Source organism: Salmo salar, chromosome 18, assembly GCF_965601325.2.
Source record: "Salmo salar chromosome 18, fSalSal1, whole genome shotgun sequence".
Classification (NCBI taxonomy): Eukaryota; Metazoa; Chordata; class Actinopteri; order Salmoniformes; family Salmonidae; genus Salmo; species Salmo salar.
The window spans coordinates 31,150,575-31,167,789 of NC_138308.1; the positions used below are offsets into that span (position 1 = coordinate 31,150,575).

Sequence of the window (17,215 nt, forward strand, 5' to 3'; positions counted from 1 at the left end):
ACAGACAGACATAGACAGATACAGACAGACAGACATAGACAGATACAGACAGACAGACATGACATAGACAGACATGACATAGACAGATACAGACAGACATGACATAGACAGATACAGACAGACATGACATAGACAGATACAGACAGACAGACATGACATAGACAGATACAGACAGACATGACATAGACAGATACAGACAGACAGACATGACAGATACAGACAGACAGACATGACAGATACAGACAGACATAGACAGATACAGACATGACATAGACAGATACAGACATGACATAGACAGATACAGACATGACATAGACAGATACAGAGAGACAGACAGACAGATACAGAGAGACAGACAGACAGATACAGAGAGACAGACAGACAGATACAGACAGACAGACATAGACAGATACAGACAGACAGACATAGACAGATACAGACAGACAGACATAGACAGATACAGACAGACAGACATAGACAGATACAGACAGACAGACATAGACAGATACAGACAGACAGACATAGACAGATACAGACATAGACAGATACAGATACAGACAGACAGGACATAGACAGATACAGACAGACAGGACATAGACAGATACAGACAGACAGACAGGACATAGACAGATACAGACAGACAGACAGGACATAGACAGATACAGACAGACAGACAGGACATAGACAGATACAGACAGACAGACAGGACATAGACAGACAGACAGACAGGACATAGACAGACAGACATGTCATAGACAGACAGACATGACATAGACAGATACAGACAGACAGACAGACATAGACAGATAGACAGACATAGACAGATACAGACAGACAGACATAGACAGATACAGATACAGACAGACAGGACATAGACAGATACAGACAGACAGGACATAGACAGATACAGACAGACAGACAGGACATAGACAGATACAGACAGACAGACATGACTTAGACAGATACAGACAGACAGACATGACTTAGACAGATACAGACAGACAGACATGACTTAGACAGATACAGACAGACATGACATAGACAGACAGACAGACATAGACAGATACAGAGACAGACATGACAGACAGATACAGACAGACAGACATGCCAGACAGACATGACACAGACAGACAGACATGACAGACAGACATGACACAGACAGACACAGATACAGACAGGAGACAGACAGACATAGACAGATACAGACAGACATGACAGACATGACACAGACAGACAGACAAGACATAGACAGACAGACATGACATAGACAGATACAGACATGACAGACATGACATAGACAGACAGACATGACATAGACAGACATGACATAGACAGACATGACATAGACAGACATGACATAGACAGACAGACATGACATAGACAGACAGACATGACATAGACAGACAGGACATAGACAGACATGACAGACATGACATAGACAGACATGACAGACAGACACAGACAGATACAGACAGGAGACAGACAGACATAGACAGATACAGACAGACAAGACATAGACAGACATGACATAGACAGACATGACATAGACAGACATGACAGAGACATGACATAGACAGATACAGACAGGAGACAGACAGACATAGACAGATACAGACAGGAGACAGACAGACAAGACAGAGACATAGACAGATACAGACAGACATAGACAGACAGATACAGACAGAGACATAGACAGATAGACAGACATAGAGAGATACGGACAGACATGACAGACAGCTAGACAGACATGACATAGACAGACATGACATAGACAGATACAGACAGACATGACATAGACAGATACAGACAGACAGACAGATACAGACAGACATAGACAGATACAGACAGGAGACAGACAGACAGACATGACATAGACATATACAGACAGGAGACAGACATGACATAGACAGATACAGACAGACAGACATGACATAGACAGAGACAGACATGACATAGACAGATAGACAGACATGACAGACATGACATAGACAGATACAGACAGACATGACATAGACAGACAGACATGACAGACATGACATAGACAGATACAGACAGACATGACATAGACAGATAGACAGACATGACATAGACAGATAGACAGACATGACAGACAGATACAGACAGACATGATACAGACAGACATGACATAGACAGACAGACATAGACAGATACAGACAGACATAGACAGATACAGACAGACAGACACAGACAGACATAGACAGATACAGACAGACAGACAGATACAGACAGACATGACATAGACAGATACAGACAGAGAGACAGGAGACAGACAGATACAGACAGATACAGACAGGAGACAGACAGATACAGACAGGAGACAGACAGATACAGACAGGAGACAGACAGATACAGACAGATACAGACAGGAGACAGACAGACAGACATGACATAGACAGATACAGACAGACAGACACAGACAGACAGAGACAGACAGACAGATACAGACAGGAGACAGACAGACAGACATGACATAGACAGACATGACATAGACATACATAGACAGATTCAGACAGACATAGACAGATTCAGACAGACAGACATGACATAGACAGATACAGACACATAGACAGATACAGACAAACAGACATAGACAGATACAGACAGACAGATACACACAGACACAGACACACAGGCACACATATAGGCAGACAGACATATCTGTCTGTGTTCTTTTGCCCATCTTAACCTTTTCTTTTTATTGGCCAGACAGATATGGCTTTTTCTTTGCAACTCTGCCTAGAAGGCCAGCATCCCGGAGTCACTGGTGTTTTGCAGGTACTATTTAATGAAGCTGCCAGTTGAGGAATGTGCTTTTCTTTCAAAAACAAGGACATTTCTAAGTGACCCCAAACTTTTGAACGGTAGTACACACACACACACACACACACACATACATATATATAAATAAACATACAGACAGACATTAACAGACATATAAACAGACAGTATCTCTATAGTGTAACAGGGGATAATTCTCCTGGATGTGGGACATAATTGCTTTAGATGAAGAAAGAGTTCCTCTCCATGGGCTTCACTGGTGCATCATGAAACAGGCATTTTGGAGACGTGTGTGTGTACCTGATATAGAAGCCGTCCCCCGGTGTGTCTTTGACCATGTTGAAGTCGTCAGGTCGTTGTTGGACTCTGAGTGAGACCGTCTCAGCCGGCTTCAGCATCTCTACATACATCTCCTCCACTGTCTTGTTCTTCATATTCACTGACCCATACTGAGATAGAGAATTGGAATTTACAAACCCCTTTATTGGGGAAAAATCATCATTACACAAACACTTTTTTTTTAAATAGGAGAGAGGGAGAAGTGAGGGAGGAGAGAGAAAAAGGAGAGAGAAGAGGGAGAGAAGGAGCAAGAGTGTGAGATACAGAGAGAGAAAGGGAAATAGAGAGTGAGAGAGATGAGTGATAGATTTTGGCAGTGTCTAGACCAATCAATACATTCATTTCAAAGCCCTGGGCTGGTCCAGAAAGTAAAACACCGACTCCTTCAGCCTCTGTGTTTTTTTGGTTGCATGTCTGTCTATTGATTAGTGAGGAGGAGGAGGGGGCAGAAGCCCCTTGAATCTTTGAAGTGTCTGTCTATTGATTAGGAGGAGGATGAGAGAAGAGGAAAATGGACATAGAGTTCTGTTCTGATGACAAGGCTCTAGGCCTGCTTGGAGAACAGAGATTAAAGTGACAGAGTGGGAGCATCACAGGAATGGGACAGTATTAGCTGCCTGCGTATCTCTGTATAAAGATTGGCCATGTAGGTACACCACAGTGTACAATGAGAGAAAGAGAGGAGAGGGGCAATCGATAAAGGAACAAAGACAGGCAAGGAAAACAGCGATGGGCTTTGGCAGGGATGCTGCACGGTGAAAAAAGTTCACTCATAAAATAGTTGTGATAGACCTTGTGTGTGTGTCCACCTACATGCTGGTGTATATAACCTACCTCCAGTATGAGGTCCCCAGGCTGCAGGCCCTCTGGTCCCCTAGCAGGGCTGTCCTCCTCCAGACTCTTTACATAGACCCCCCGGAGGTTCCCTCCACACAGCCCCAGCCCCAGCTCTGCACCCTGGGCCCTGCGCACCGTCACCACCCGCGGCTCACACACCTTACGACTGCCCTCTGACGACACCCTGGAGTGGGGGACGGAACAACACGAATACCTTACCAAACAGAAATGTGTCTTCTGCGGTACCCAATCCCTGCAATATACACAAATCCACATGAAGCTGGAGAGGCTGGAGCAGTCAGCGGTGGGCCCGTCAGAGGTGTGTGTTACCTGATGAAGCTGTGAGGACTAGTTGTAGGGGTGGTCTGTTTGGAGGAGGGGGTGAGTGTTCCTTCGTCCTGTTCACTCAGAGTGTCTATAGTAGAGTGGTTGTCTGGGGTGGTGGCTCCACTGCCCTGGGACGTGAACTGGCTGCTCACCGGCTCCAGACCAGAACTACACACGCAGAGAAAGAAAAACCTTAGTATGGGCTCCCGAGTGGCGCAGCCGTCTAAGGCACTGCATCTCAGTGCTGGAGGTGTCACTACAGACACCCTGGTTCGAATCCAGGCTGTATCACAACCGGCCGTGATTGGGAGTCCCACAGGACGGTTTTGGCCGGACTAGGCCGTCATTGTAAATAAGATTTTTGTTCTTAACTGACTTGCCTAGTTAAATAAAGTTTAAATATTGGTGCAATCTATTTAAATGGTGGTAAATGAGGCCTGTATATTCTTTATGACTACGAGATTTACAAATGTCATGGTATGTCCGAGGTCAATTTTACACACCTTTTGAAGTACGAAAGACTATATTTATGTAAATTGCCCACTGGGAAGAAATGTCATTGTTTACCTGGATCGTGAGGGGTTTCCCAGCTGGTACATGTGGGGGTTGTATTGAGCCATAATGGTGATGGTGTCACACTGCTGACCAATGATCAGCCTGGCCTGCTGCTCTGTGGCATTACGCAGGTTAATACCGTTATACTGGAGGAGAAGAGAAAGTCTATATGTTATTGAAAAATCCTCACTGAAAATAAACAGCACTTCTCAATTCTACAGGTCATATTCAGGCATTTATTTTTCATTGAATATTCGAAACATACAGTATACTTGCAGTGAAGCCGCTCAACAACTACATCATACCAGTCATTCAACAGACTCCCATTCAGAGCGACACACAGAAGCATCCAGGGTCAATGCCCTGCTCAAGGGCATGTTGACAGATCTCCCACCAGGCCAAAAAACGTGAACCCGAACCCTCCAAGATCCCCCCCCACAGTACCCCAATAGCTGTCCCTCAACCATTCAAGACTCCTCCCCCCCCCCCCAGGAAGAAAAATAAAAAATACAATTAATTCCATTCCCCACCCCCAAGAACCCCCCAATGCACCAACAACCAAGAGAATGAACTAAAGAGAAAAGGAAAAGACAGAAGAAAACAGCGAACAACAATGCAAAAACTCCCCAAAGAAAACAAAACAAAGGACATCAAGGACAACTAAAATCATAACAGTAATGCCAACTGTATATGTTTGTGTGCATGTCTGACACTATTACATGTATGTGTGTGTTCTTGTACGTGTTTATTTGAATGAGTGTGTTTGTATATGCATGTGTACAAACACCTGCACAGCATCAACCTCAGGCAAACCGGCATTAGTTGTAAAAACACTGCCACTTAGTGTCATTCAAATGTACTTTTTATTATGTTTTATTTTGACTTAAAAAAACATTTTTTACTTTTATCTTTGACCATCATTCCACCTCCCACACAGCAACTCCACTCCCACTTGTCTCCAATTCCACATCCCAACCCTCAGCTTCCCTCAGCCCATCCCATTTATCTCTGCTGGCCACCCACATCGGGTTTCTACGCAACACATATCTTTCAACTATGCTGTGACGTTCAACATACAATTTCAACCTATCTAATCGAAAAGAACCCACAGGTTGCGAGTTGAAGATAAATACTTTTACTAAGACTATTTGTAATTGACTGACCCGGTCTCTCCAGATCTCCTAACAGTACTATTTCTAGGGTCAATTTTAGATCAATGCTATGCATTTTCAGCCATTCCTGAACCCGAGACCAGAAACGGGCTACCTGAGGGCAATACCATAATAAATGGTCTCACAACAAAATCTGCTGAGCTTCGATGATTTTATGCCCCAAATATTCAACATTTTGTTGGTTTCAAGAATTCTATATAATAATGTTAGCTGAAAAGCACGAAGTCTTGAATCATGCATTGTTTTATATATCAACTCATCTCTGTACCATGGAATCGGTATATCAAATCTCTTCCCAACTATTTTGCAATCTGTATGGCACAATTGTCAACATCCTGGTCCTCAAATGAAACTGGTATACTTTCCTATGTATGCTATTTTTATTCCTCCGCCAGTTTTGATCCTTTATATTGAGCAGACAGACCAGTTCCCTACCCTCCTCCCGCTGCCTCCTTCATTTTTGGGGCAATGCTGTAATCAATTGGTTGTACTCCTGCATTGAGCAGACCTTCCCGTACAATTCTGATAACTCCATGAAGGACATAACTCTACCATTCCAATTTACAATATCATTTAAGAAGAAAACACCCTTTTCAAATATCTTTCCCATAAATACAGATACTTTATCAACCAGCACATTTGAGTTCAGCCATAATATTTGTTCTATCTTTTCTGGGGGATGAAATTGAAATTGTAGCCAGCTCTGCAATGCTTGTTTGAAAAAGTATAATTTTCAATTAAATCGAAAATGAGACATGGCAATCTGCACAAAGGCAAAAATGCCATTTTTAAACAATGGATGAGCTTTTCTTAGTAATCTACTTGAGAACCATTTAGGGTTCAAGTAAAACTTTTGAATAAGTGAAGCTTGTAGAGAGAGGTTTAGTGCTTTTATATTTAATAATCTCAACCCACCCAATTCATATTCATTATATAGATAGGCACGCTTTATTTTGTCTGGTTTAGCGTCCCAGATAAAGCGAAATATTTTTTGCTCATATGATTTGAAAAACGAATCATCAGGAGTAGGCAGCGCCATAAGTAAGTGAGTAAACTGAGATATGACTAAGGAGTTAATCAGGACAATTTTTCCATAAATAGACAGGTATTTACCTCTCCATGGTTGCAGGATCATGTCTATTTTTACAAGTTTTCTATTGAAATTCATTGTGGAGAGTGTCGTGTCTTTGGCTATGCCGGATTAAGTGATATGACATGCTATTCTATAAAATCCTTTCTCTGTAATTAATATTACCTGATTCTAGTTAATTACATTTACATGATTAGCTCAAAGTCGGGGCATCACGAAAGAGTGTTTATAGAGCTGTTATCTTCCGAATAAACTCTGAAAGACCTAGTAATATTTTACATCAATAGCAGTCAATATTAATCGTCACCTTATTTCAGTTTCATCTGAAAGTTGTAAATTCTTGGTTATCTTCACGAACCCTGGCTATTTGAATCAGCAATACAAAATTGGGTTTAATTATTTATTTCCTAAATACCCAACTAATCACACAGAATTACATATACACAGAATGCAAATTATGTCATACAGAAAACGTCCCTGGTGGACGGAACCTGTATGATGGCTTGTTACACAAAGAGAGGGGGTTGGGCTTGAATGAAAGAGTGGGAAGACTGAGGAACAAAGGGAGAAGCTAAGCTTTCGTAAATACAGTATCTTATGCATTCTAAATTACCGCCCATTTGGAAAAGGAAAGCGAAATAAATATTTACTCTGAGCTGCGCTTCCGTAGGTTGGTCGTAGATGCTGGCCGTGTTGGCCGACAGAGATCTTCCTGTCCTTGGAAGAATATCTCTGGTGGTAAATTGGATACGTTGTAGTATCTTCATTGTGTGTTAGACTGGATACGTCGTCCGCCCTTTCCTAGCCCACGTTTACAGCTGCTGTTGCTAACTCAATGGCTAGGAGGTCTCACTTCTTTAGTGAATAAGAGTTCAAAGTTCATACCATTCACAACCAAAGCTCAGGCTGAGGTTGGCTTAGTTCTGTATTTGACATGTTAGTCCTTTTTAATGTATGGACCGTTGTCCTATCGTCCTCGGAACAGAAGGTCACATTTTCGTCAAGGGCTTATATAATGGAGGGAGAGAAGGGTGTGTTTCATAGTTTATAACGCATGTCTCTTCACAGGGGCGGGCCACTGATTGAGCAGGGCTCTAACCTTATGAAAACCCAATTCTCTCATTTGGAAGCTAAAATTACATGTAATCTTTTCACAAATAACTTCATATTCAAACATTTAAATTGCACAACAATTCCATGTGAATCTGATAACTAGAATGTGTAGACTTTCCCAGATACAATTTATGTCGTCCTGTCATCAGTCAAAATGTCTCAGATGACAACCGAACTGACATCATATTTATTAAGTATCAACGCATATTTTGAACTGGTTCTATTACCGAAATATGGTTCCTTTCCCTACACTTGTTTGATGTTCCCAGACTCTCTATGTTTAACAAAGGCTATTAAAGAGTCCTTCAGTAGAGTCAGAGAGAGAGGGAAGGGAGAAAGGTATTTATGGGGGGGGGGGGGGGGTCATAAACCTTACCCACAGGCCAACGTCATGACAAGAGCTTATTTATATATTTTGTGATATGAATAGCGAGTATGTCTACTTCACCATCAGCCCATTTTATAGGTAAACTGCAGGGTAATGTAAAAGTTGTGTTTTTTGAGGATCCAATACGTAATATCGTACAGTTATCATAATTAACTATCTGTACTCTCTGGACTAAAATCTATCTAGATATTCAATGAGACATTGCAGGGATCTAGCTTGCGGACTTAGTATAAAACTTGAGTCATCGGCATACATGGACACCTTTGTTTTTAAGCCTTGGATTTCTAATCCTTTAATGTTGTTATTGGATCCGATTTTAATAGCTAGCATTTCGATGGCCATAACGAATAGATATAGTGACAGCGGACACCCTTGTTTAAATCCTCTTGACAATTCAAAACTCTGAGAAGTAGCCGTTATTTACTATTTTACACCTAGGGTTGATAAACATTTTTCCTCATTTTATAAGAGAATTACCAAAATTGACAAAAACCAGGCATTTATAAATAAAATCCAGTCTTACTTAATCAAATGCCTTTTCAAAATCTGCTATAAATACCATTCCTTGCTTCTTATATGTTTCATGTTGTTCTAGTATTTGTAGTAGTTGTCGTATATTATCTCCAATGTATCGTCCATGTAATAAACCTGTCTGATCAGGATGAACAATAACTGGCAAAACCTTTTTAATTCTGAGTGCTATGCATTTCGCTAGTATTTTTGCATCACAACATTGAAGTGTAAGGGGCCTCCAGTTTCTTAGATAGACTGGGTCTTTATATTTGCCATCTGGGTCTTGTTTTAATAATAGAGAAATCAGACCTTCCTGCTGAGTACCTGACAGACTACCATTCTATAGGAGTTGTTAACCTGTTATGGCTAGGGGGCAGTATTTTCACGGCTGGATAAAAAACATACCCGATTTAATCTGGTTACTACTCCTGCCCAGTAACTAGAATATGCATATAATTATTGGCTTTGGATAGAAAACACTCCAAAGTTTCTAGAACTGTTTGAATGGTGTCTGTGAGTATAACAGAACTCAAATGGCAGGTCAAAACCTGAGAGATTCCTTTACAGGAAGTGGCCTGTCTGACCATTTATTGTCTTTCTTTGACATCTCATTCCATTACAAAGGATCTCTGCGGTAACGTGACACTTCCCACGGCTCCAATAGGCTCTCAGAGCCCGGGAAAAACCTGAATGTCGTCATTCCAGCCCCAGGCTGAAACACATTATCGCCTTTCTCAAGTGGCCGATCAAGGGACTGTGGGCTTAGGCGCGTGCACTGGCCGCCCCCGTCTTTGTGTTTTTTCCTCTGTTTGCAGAAAAGGAGATTCCCGGTCGGAATATTATCGCTTTTTTACGAGATAAATGGCATAAAAATTTTAAACAGCGGTTGACATGCTTCGAAGTACGGTAATGGAATATTTAGAATTTTTTTGTCACGAAATGCGCCATGCGTACGACCCTGATTTACCATTTCGGATAGTTTCTGGAATGCACGAACAAAACGCCGCTATTCGGATATAACGATGGATTATTTTGGACCAAACCAACATTTGTTATTGAAGTAGCAGTCCTGGGAGTGCATTCTGACGAAGACAACAAAAGGTAATCAAACTTTTGTAATAGTAAATCTGATTTTGGTGAAGGCTAAACTTGCCGGGTGTCTAAATAGCTAGCCCGTGATGGCTGGGCTATGTACTTAGAATATTGCAAAATGTGCTTTCACCAAAAAGCTATTTTAAAATCGGACATATCGAGTGCATAAAGGAGTTCTGTATCTATAATTCTTAAAATAATTGTTATGCTTTTTGTGAACGTTTATCGTGAGTAATTTAGTAAATTGTTAGTAATTTCCCCGGAAGTATGCTAGTTCTGAACGTCACATGCTAATGTAAAAAGCTGTTTTTTGATATAAATATGAACTTGATTGAACAAAACATGCATGTATTGTATAACATAATGTCCTAGGTGTGTCATCTGATGAAGATCATCAAAGGTTAGTGCTGCATTTAGCTGTCTTCTGGGTTTTTGTGACATATGCTAGCTTGAAAAATGGGTGTCTGATTATTTCTGGCTGGGTACTCTGCTGACATAATCTAATGTTTTGCTTTCGCTGTAAAGCCTTTTTGAAATCGGACAGTGTGGTTAGATAAAGGAGAGTCTTGTCTTTAAAATGCTGTGAAATAGTCATATATTTGAAAAATTGAAGTTTTTGTATTTTTGAGGAATTTGTAATTCGCGCCACGCCTATCGTTGGATATTGGAGCAGGTGTTCCGCTAGCGGAACGTCTAGATGTAAGAGGTTAAACAATATAACAATGGAGCTTTTAGTATATCAAAAAATACTTGATATACCTCTACCGGTATGCCATTAAGCCCTGGGGTTTTTCCTGACTGAAAGGATCAAATAGCCTCAAAAAGTTTCAGGCATTAATGTGTGACTAAATCATTCTGGATAAGAGTGTCTGCTTCAGTACCAGTCGTAAGTTTAGACACCTACTCATTCAAGGGTTTTGCTTTATATTTACTATTTTCTACATTGTAGAATAATAGTGAAGACATCAAAACTATGAAATAACGCAAATGGAATCATGTAGTAACCCCCCAAAAAAAGTGTTAAACAAATCAAAATATATTTCATATTTGAGATTCTTCAAAGTAGCCACCCTTTGCTTTGATGACAGCTTTACACACTCTTGGCATTCTCTCAACCAGCTTCATGAGGTAGTCACCTGGAATGCATTTCAATTAACCTCTTGAGGATACCCTAGGATAGGGGGCGCCACAGCGCATTTTGAAAAAGAATCGTTCCCATTTTCAACGGCCTACTAATCAAACTCAGAAGCTAGGGCATGCATATACTTATTATATATGGATAGAAAACACTCTAAAGTTTCTAAAACTGTTTGAATGGTGTCTGTGAGTATAACAGAACTCAAATGGCAGTCAAAACCCCGAGACCGATTGAAACAGGAAGTGGAATTCTGAATTGTGGACTCAACTTCTCATCTTTCCTTATTAATCACACCGTTAACAATGGTTCAGTGAGCACTTCCTATTGCTTCCACTAGATGTCGCCAGTCTTTTCACAGTGGTTTGAGCCTTATACGGTCGAAACTCATTGAATGAGACGAGTTGGAAATTGGTCACAGGGGATGGGCCATCACCATTATGACGCCGGCGGCCATGTCTACCCCCACCTTTGGAAACGGTTTTAAAGGCCATGAAATCATCCCCCTTGAATCTTATTGGCTCTCTTGGTGTTACAGGCCCTGAAGATTAATGTTTTACAACGTTTGACATGTTTGAACGAACCTACAGGCGGGAGAATCTCATTTTATCCGGAACTTCAGCCCTGCGCTTGGAGAGAGCCATAGGACGCGCTACCAACAGCAGGCTAATGGAACGTGAAGTATGGACTTTTTGACCGAAAATACATCTGTTGTGGACCTGGGATGCTTTCTGATGAAGACAACTAAAGGTAGGCGATTATTGACAATATTATACAAGATGAGATGTGACATGCGATTGTTTCCAAGATGGCGCCGAGCTCTGTATATTAGCTCATTTTCTGAGTATCGCATCTCCTTTTATCGCAAAGTGTGATTACCCAGTAAAGTTAATTTAAAATCTGGTATGACAGGTGTTCTCAAGAGATATTCATCTATAAATGTTAGATTGACAATATAAATTTAAAAAAATCGTTATAGGATAGTAATTTAGGGAAATGTAGCATTGTTTACCGGGACGCATTTGAGGGGAAATTATTTATTCAACGTCAGACAGAGATGTAAAATGCTGTTTTTATATATAAATATGACCTTTATTGAACAAAAGAATGCATGCATTGTATAACATGGGGGTGCCATCTGATGAAGTTTGTAAAAGGTTAGTGCTGCATTTAGCTGTTTTTTGATTATATGTGATGCAAGTGGTTGGTCGGAAAATGCCTATGAAGCTGCTTTTTACGATGGACTCATCTAACATAATCTAATGATTTGCTTTTCCTGTAAAACCTTTTTGAAATCGGACGACGTGGGTCGATTCAGGAGAGGTGTATCTATAAAAAAAAAAAAAATGTTTTTAATTTTTTTTTTTTTAATGCTAATTGGCGATATGATTTTTCGCTGGATTTTGATCCCGCTGACGGGATGAGACGCTGAAGAGGTTTTAACAGGTGTGCCTTGTTAAAAGTTAATTTCTGGAATTTCTTTCCTTCTTAATGCGTTTGAGGCAAACAGTTGTGTTGTGACAAGGTAGGGGTGGCATACAGAAGATAGCCCTATTTGGTAAAAGACCAAGTCCATATTATGGCAAGAACAGCTCAAATAAGCAAAGGGAAACGACAGTCCATCATTACTTTAAGACATGAAGGTCAGTCAATCCGGAAAATGTCAATTACTTTGAAAGTTTCTTCAAGTGCAGTCACAAAAACCATCAAGCTCTATAATAAAACCGGCTCTCATGAGCACCGCCACAGGCAAGGAAGACCCAGAGTTACAGAGGATAAGTTAATTCGTGTTACCAGCCTCAGGAATTACAGCCCAAATAAATGCTTCAGCGTTCAAGTAACAGACAAATCTCAACATCAACTGTTCAGAGGAGACTGTGTGAATCAGGCCCTCGTGGTCGAATTGCTGCAAAGAAACCACTACGAAGAAGAGACATGCTTGGGCCAAGAAACACGAGGAATGGACATTAGACTGGTGGAAATCTGTCCTTTGGTCTTATGAGTACAAATTTGAGATTTTTGGTTCCAACCGCCATGTCTTTGTAAGAAGCAGAGTAGGTGAACGGATGATCTCTGCATGTATGGTTCCCACCGTGAAGCATGGAGGAGGAGGTGTGATGGTGCTTTTCTGGTAACACGGTCAGTGATTTATTTAGAATTCAAGGCACACTTAACCAGCATGGCTAGCACAGCATTTTGCAGCGATACGCCATCCCATTTGTTTTCAACAGGACAATGACCCAACACACATCCAGGCTGTATAAGGGCTATTTGACCAAGAACGAGAGTGATGGAGTGCTGAATCACCCAACCTCAACCAAATTGAGACGGTTTGGGATGAGTTGGATTGCAGAGTGAAGGAAAAACAGCCAACAAGTGCTCAGCACATGTGGGAACTCCATTACTGTAGGAAAAGCATTCCTGGTGAAGCTGGTTGAGAAAATGCCAAGATTGTGCAAAGCTGTCATCAAGGCAAAGGGTGGCTACTTTGAAGAATCTGAAATATATTTTGATTTGTTTAACACTTTTTGGGTTACTATATGATTCCATATGTGTTATTTCATAGTTTTGATGTTTTCACAATTATTCGACAATGTAGAAAATAGTAAAAATAAAGAAAAATCCTTGAATTAGTAGGTGTCCAAACCTTGACTGGTGCTGTAAATGACTATAATGTTTTATTCCATTAATAGGAATAAACTTCATCACAGAATCACATTGACAATTTCCTCCTGAGCTGAAATGGATTTGATCCTTAACCCTGTCAGGAAGAAATGAAACAGGAAGTTACCTCGAGGAGCTGGTCGCCGTACTCCAGGCCGGCCTGGTGGGCGATGCTGCCTCCCGTCACCTTGGAGACGAAGATGCCGCCGTTCTCGCCACCGACGATAGAGATGCCCAGAGGCTCCGCCCCTTTGTGAACGATTACGTTTCGAGGTTCCTCCAGGTACGGCCTGATGTGAGGGAGGGATGAGAATAAACATCAGGGCTACATGTCAAATCCCCGATAAGGGTCTGGACAAAAGTAGTGCACTACATAGGGACTAGGGTGTTATGAAACTCACATGTTGATTTACACAATACATAGGCATATTTCATACATGGAGTCATATTATATTTCACAGGAAGGACCAACAGCCAGAAATAAAAAGGGACAAACAGTGCTAAAAGATGAAGACAAGCAAAAGGTGGTGAGGTGGACTCAGAGGTAGCTTCACACTCAGCATCGCGACTAGGATTGGACCCAAACACACACAGAATGCCATGCCATCTGCAAAAGGGCACGGACCTTCAGTAGCATGCAGCTTCAGTGAGAATGACTTTACACATGAAACAAGGGGCCGCGTAATTTCAAACAAGTCCAATCATACAAACAACAACTGAGAGACAGCACACATCAATCTATCAAATCTGGATCAAGAGGAATAGTTGTGCAGGTTTTCTGGATCTTTGTAAACCTAGCATGCGCAGACCTGTTTGACTGGAAGGTGGGATTCAGGCCTAACTGCTGTTCGGGTTGAGAAATACCACACAACACATGCTTTATACATCCCAGGTGTCTAGACCAGATCTCTATGGGCTCTCTCCTAGTCACTAGACCTCAGGATAGGGGTTGTTTCTGGACAGGCCTGGGTCTCTCTCTTTATCTCAAGCATGTTAACAGTAAGATCATCTGTGTCTGAGGTGGATCCAACGAACCTGAGGCTCCTGAGAGAGGAGAACCTCGGCCTAGCAGCCAGAGGGATCCTCAGAAAAGACCTGTTACTGTACAGAGACCTGGAGACATTTACACACATGGCAGATGGAAGAGAAGAAACGAGGGAGGAGATGGAGGAGAGAAAAACAGACAGGGCAGAGGAAGAAAGACGGCAAGGTGGTGAAAAATAGAAAATATGCAGAGGCTAAACACTTCTGCTGTGATAAGAAAAACAGAAAAATACAAGAATACTAGCCTGGTTCCTTCAGTGTGTGCTTTAGCAAATCCTTCTAACATCGTCATTCCACTGGCATAGTAAGAGAAGTTGGCTAAAGCACAAACAGATCTGGGACCAGGCTACAAATAGAAATGACAGCAACATACTGCATTTACCAACAGCATTATAACTGAACTATAATCAATGAAGCACACACTTCCTATTTTCTATTATTCTAGACCAGTGTTTGCCAAACCTCTCCTCGTGTACCCTCAGCCTATTCCAGTACATGCACATCTGATTCAACTAACAAAGGACTTGGTGATTATTTTACCAATTGAATCACGTGTTCTAGTACTGGACCAGTCAATACATAGAACTACTGGTGGAGGGAGGTACTATAGACACGGTTTTACACCTTCCTGCGCTTTTCAAAATCATTCTTATTTTCCCACCCCCTTGTCTCATCTTTTCCTTCCTACCGGTCTTTCCTCCGCTCTCCTATTTGCACAGGGCTGACGGAGATTCTGGGCAGGATGGAGATAGAGCTCTGTGATTGGCTGCTGGCGAAGGAGGAAGTCTCCAGGTTGAGAGGTGAGTGGGGTGGAGTGATGAGGCTGGGGCTGCTGCACTCTGAATGGGACAGGGAGCCTGGAGGCGAGGGGCCGGGGAGAGAGGAAGGGAGAGAGAGGGGAAGGGAGATGGGGAGAAGAGAGGGGAAGAAACTTATGAGATGAGATGATAATGTACTTAATTATTCCATAGTAAAAACAATTAAAATACTCACAACAGTTAAAACATGGTAGTAGGACGAGAGGGAGAGAATTGGTCCATAGTTCCAGTATCATTTCTCAGAGAGGTAATCAGGTTGGAAATACCAGACACAAGCATGTTGACCCCCAGCTTTAACAGCGCAGGACCGAAAATCTATACGATTAACCAAGTGTTTCCCTGAGTTTAGTGTTATGACTGTTTTCGTCCAACCTCTTTCAGCAGTAAATTACAGCACCTTTAAATGAGCTGCTAACAGGGCTGTCACATTCTCCTCCGAGAATACATGAGCGTAGTCAGCTGTTTGATTTGGAATAAGTTCTTTAGTTGAGTGGAAAATCAGTGCCCTAAAGGCCCATTGGGTCCAGCATCAGAAAATATCAGTAGAGGCACAGTATTCAGGTAACAGGAATCTTAAAATGTAATACCTTCATTCATCCATCCAGCCATTTGTTAATTCATTCATTTTCCCAACCCCCCACCCATTTGTTTGTTCAATTATCCATCCATGCATAAATTGATCCATCCATTAATTAATTGCTCTATCCATGCATGTACCTCTGTCAGAACCCAGCATGGACCGAGGGTAGCGGGGAGTGGAGGGGATCTTTATCCTCTCTGTCCGGTACTGGACGTTACTGGACCAACCTGATGGAATAGATGAAAAGTCCATCAGTGTGTGTGCGTGTGTGTGTAAGCATGTACTGTATAATGAGTATTGTGTGCGTGCATGCGTGGGTGACTGACTGACCAAGGCCCAGGCGAGCGCTGGAGGGTAGTGAGTTGGTACCATGGGAGGTGCTGCTGCTGCGTGACGAGGACGATGAGTAGTCTGCTGCTGGACGCTTCTGGCTCAGGTCTAGGCTCAGACGGCCCTGGTGCTGCGGACTGACACACACTCTCTAACTACATAATTCATGGGTTGCACTTAGCGTCATTTACGCACGCCATTGTTATAAAATGCATCTTGAGGACTGGTGCACGACTGAACGTGCTACTCAATGCATTCTCAAACAGGACAACATTTCAAAAGAAGGCAACTAATTAGCAGGAAAACCTTGGTCATCACTGCAATGTCGTCACATAGGCTTCACATGTTGTTCAACGTTAGCTAGCTAGCTAAGATTGAGGGGAGAGCATTTTACCTAGCTAACATTAGCGTTGCTAGGT

General features: G+C 41.8%; 1 protein-coding gene across 4 annotated transcripts in view; it reads right to left on the bottom strand.

The window, feature by feature from the left end:
- LOC106577192 (disks large homolog 5) overlaps nt 1-17,215 on the bottom strand; it is a 119,689-nt gene that overhangs the window by 24,962 nt on the left and 77,512 nt on the right. For 3 of the 4 annotated variants that reach the window (XM_014155050.3, XM_014155048.3, XM_014155045.3), the window contains 9 exons: nt 16,797-16,933; nt 16,604-16,693; nt 15,757-15,925; nt 15,060-15,137; nt 14,152-14,314; nt 4,870-5,003; nt 4,306-4,470; nt 3,973-4,159; nt 3,100-3,248 (listed from right to left, as the gene is read on the bottom strand). In XM_014155050.3, coding sequence (XP_014010525.3) covers nt 3,100-3,248; nt 3,973-4,159; nt 4,306-4,470; nt 4,870-5,003; nt 14,152-14,314; nt 15,060-15,137; nt 15,757-15,925; nt 16,604-16,693; nt 16,797-16,933 — 1,272 coding nt within the window. The remainder of the gene's footprint in view (nt 1-3,099; nt 3,249-3,972; nt 4,160-4,305; nt 4,471-4,869; nt 5,004-14,151; nt 14,315-15,059; nt 15,138-15,756; nt 15,926-16,603; nt 16,694-16,796; nt 16,934-17,215) is intronic. The other variant, XM_014155051.3, reaches the window with a different exon arrangement.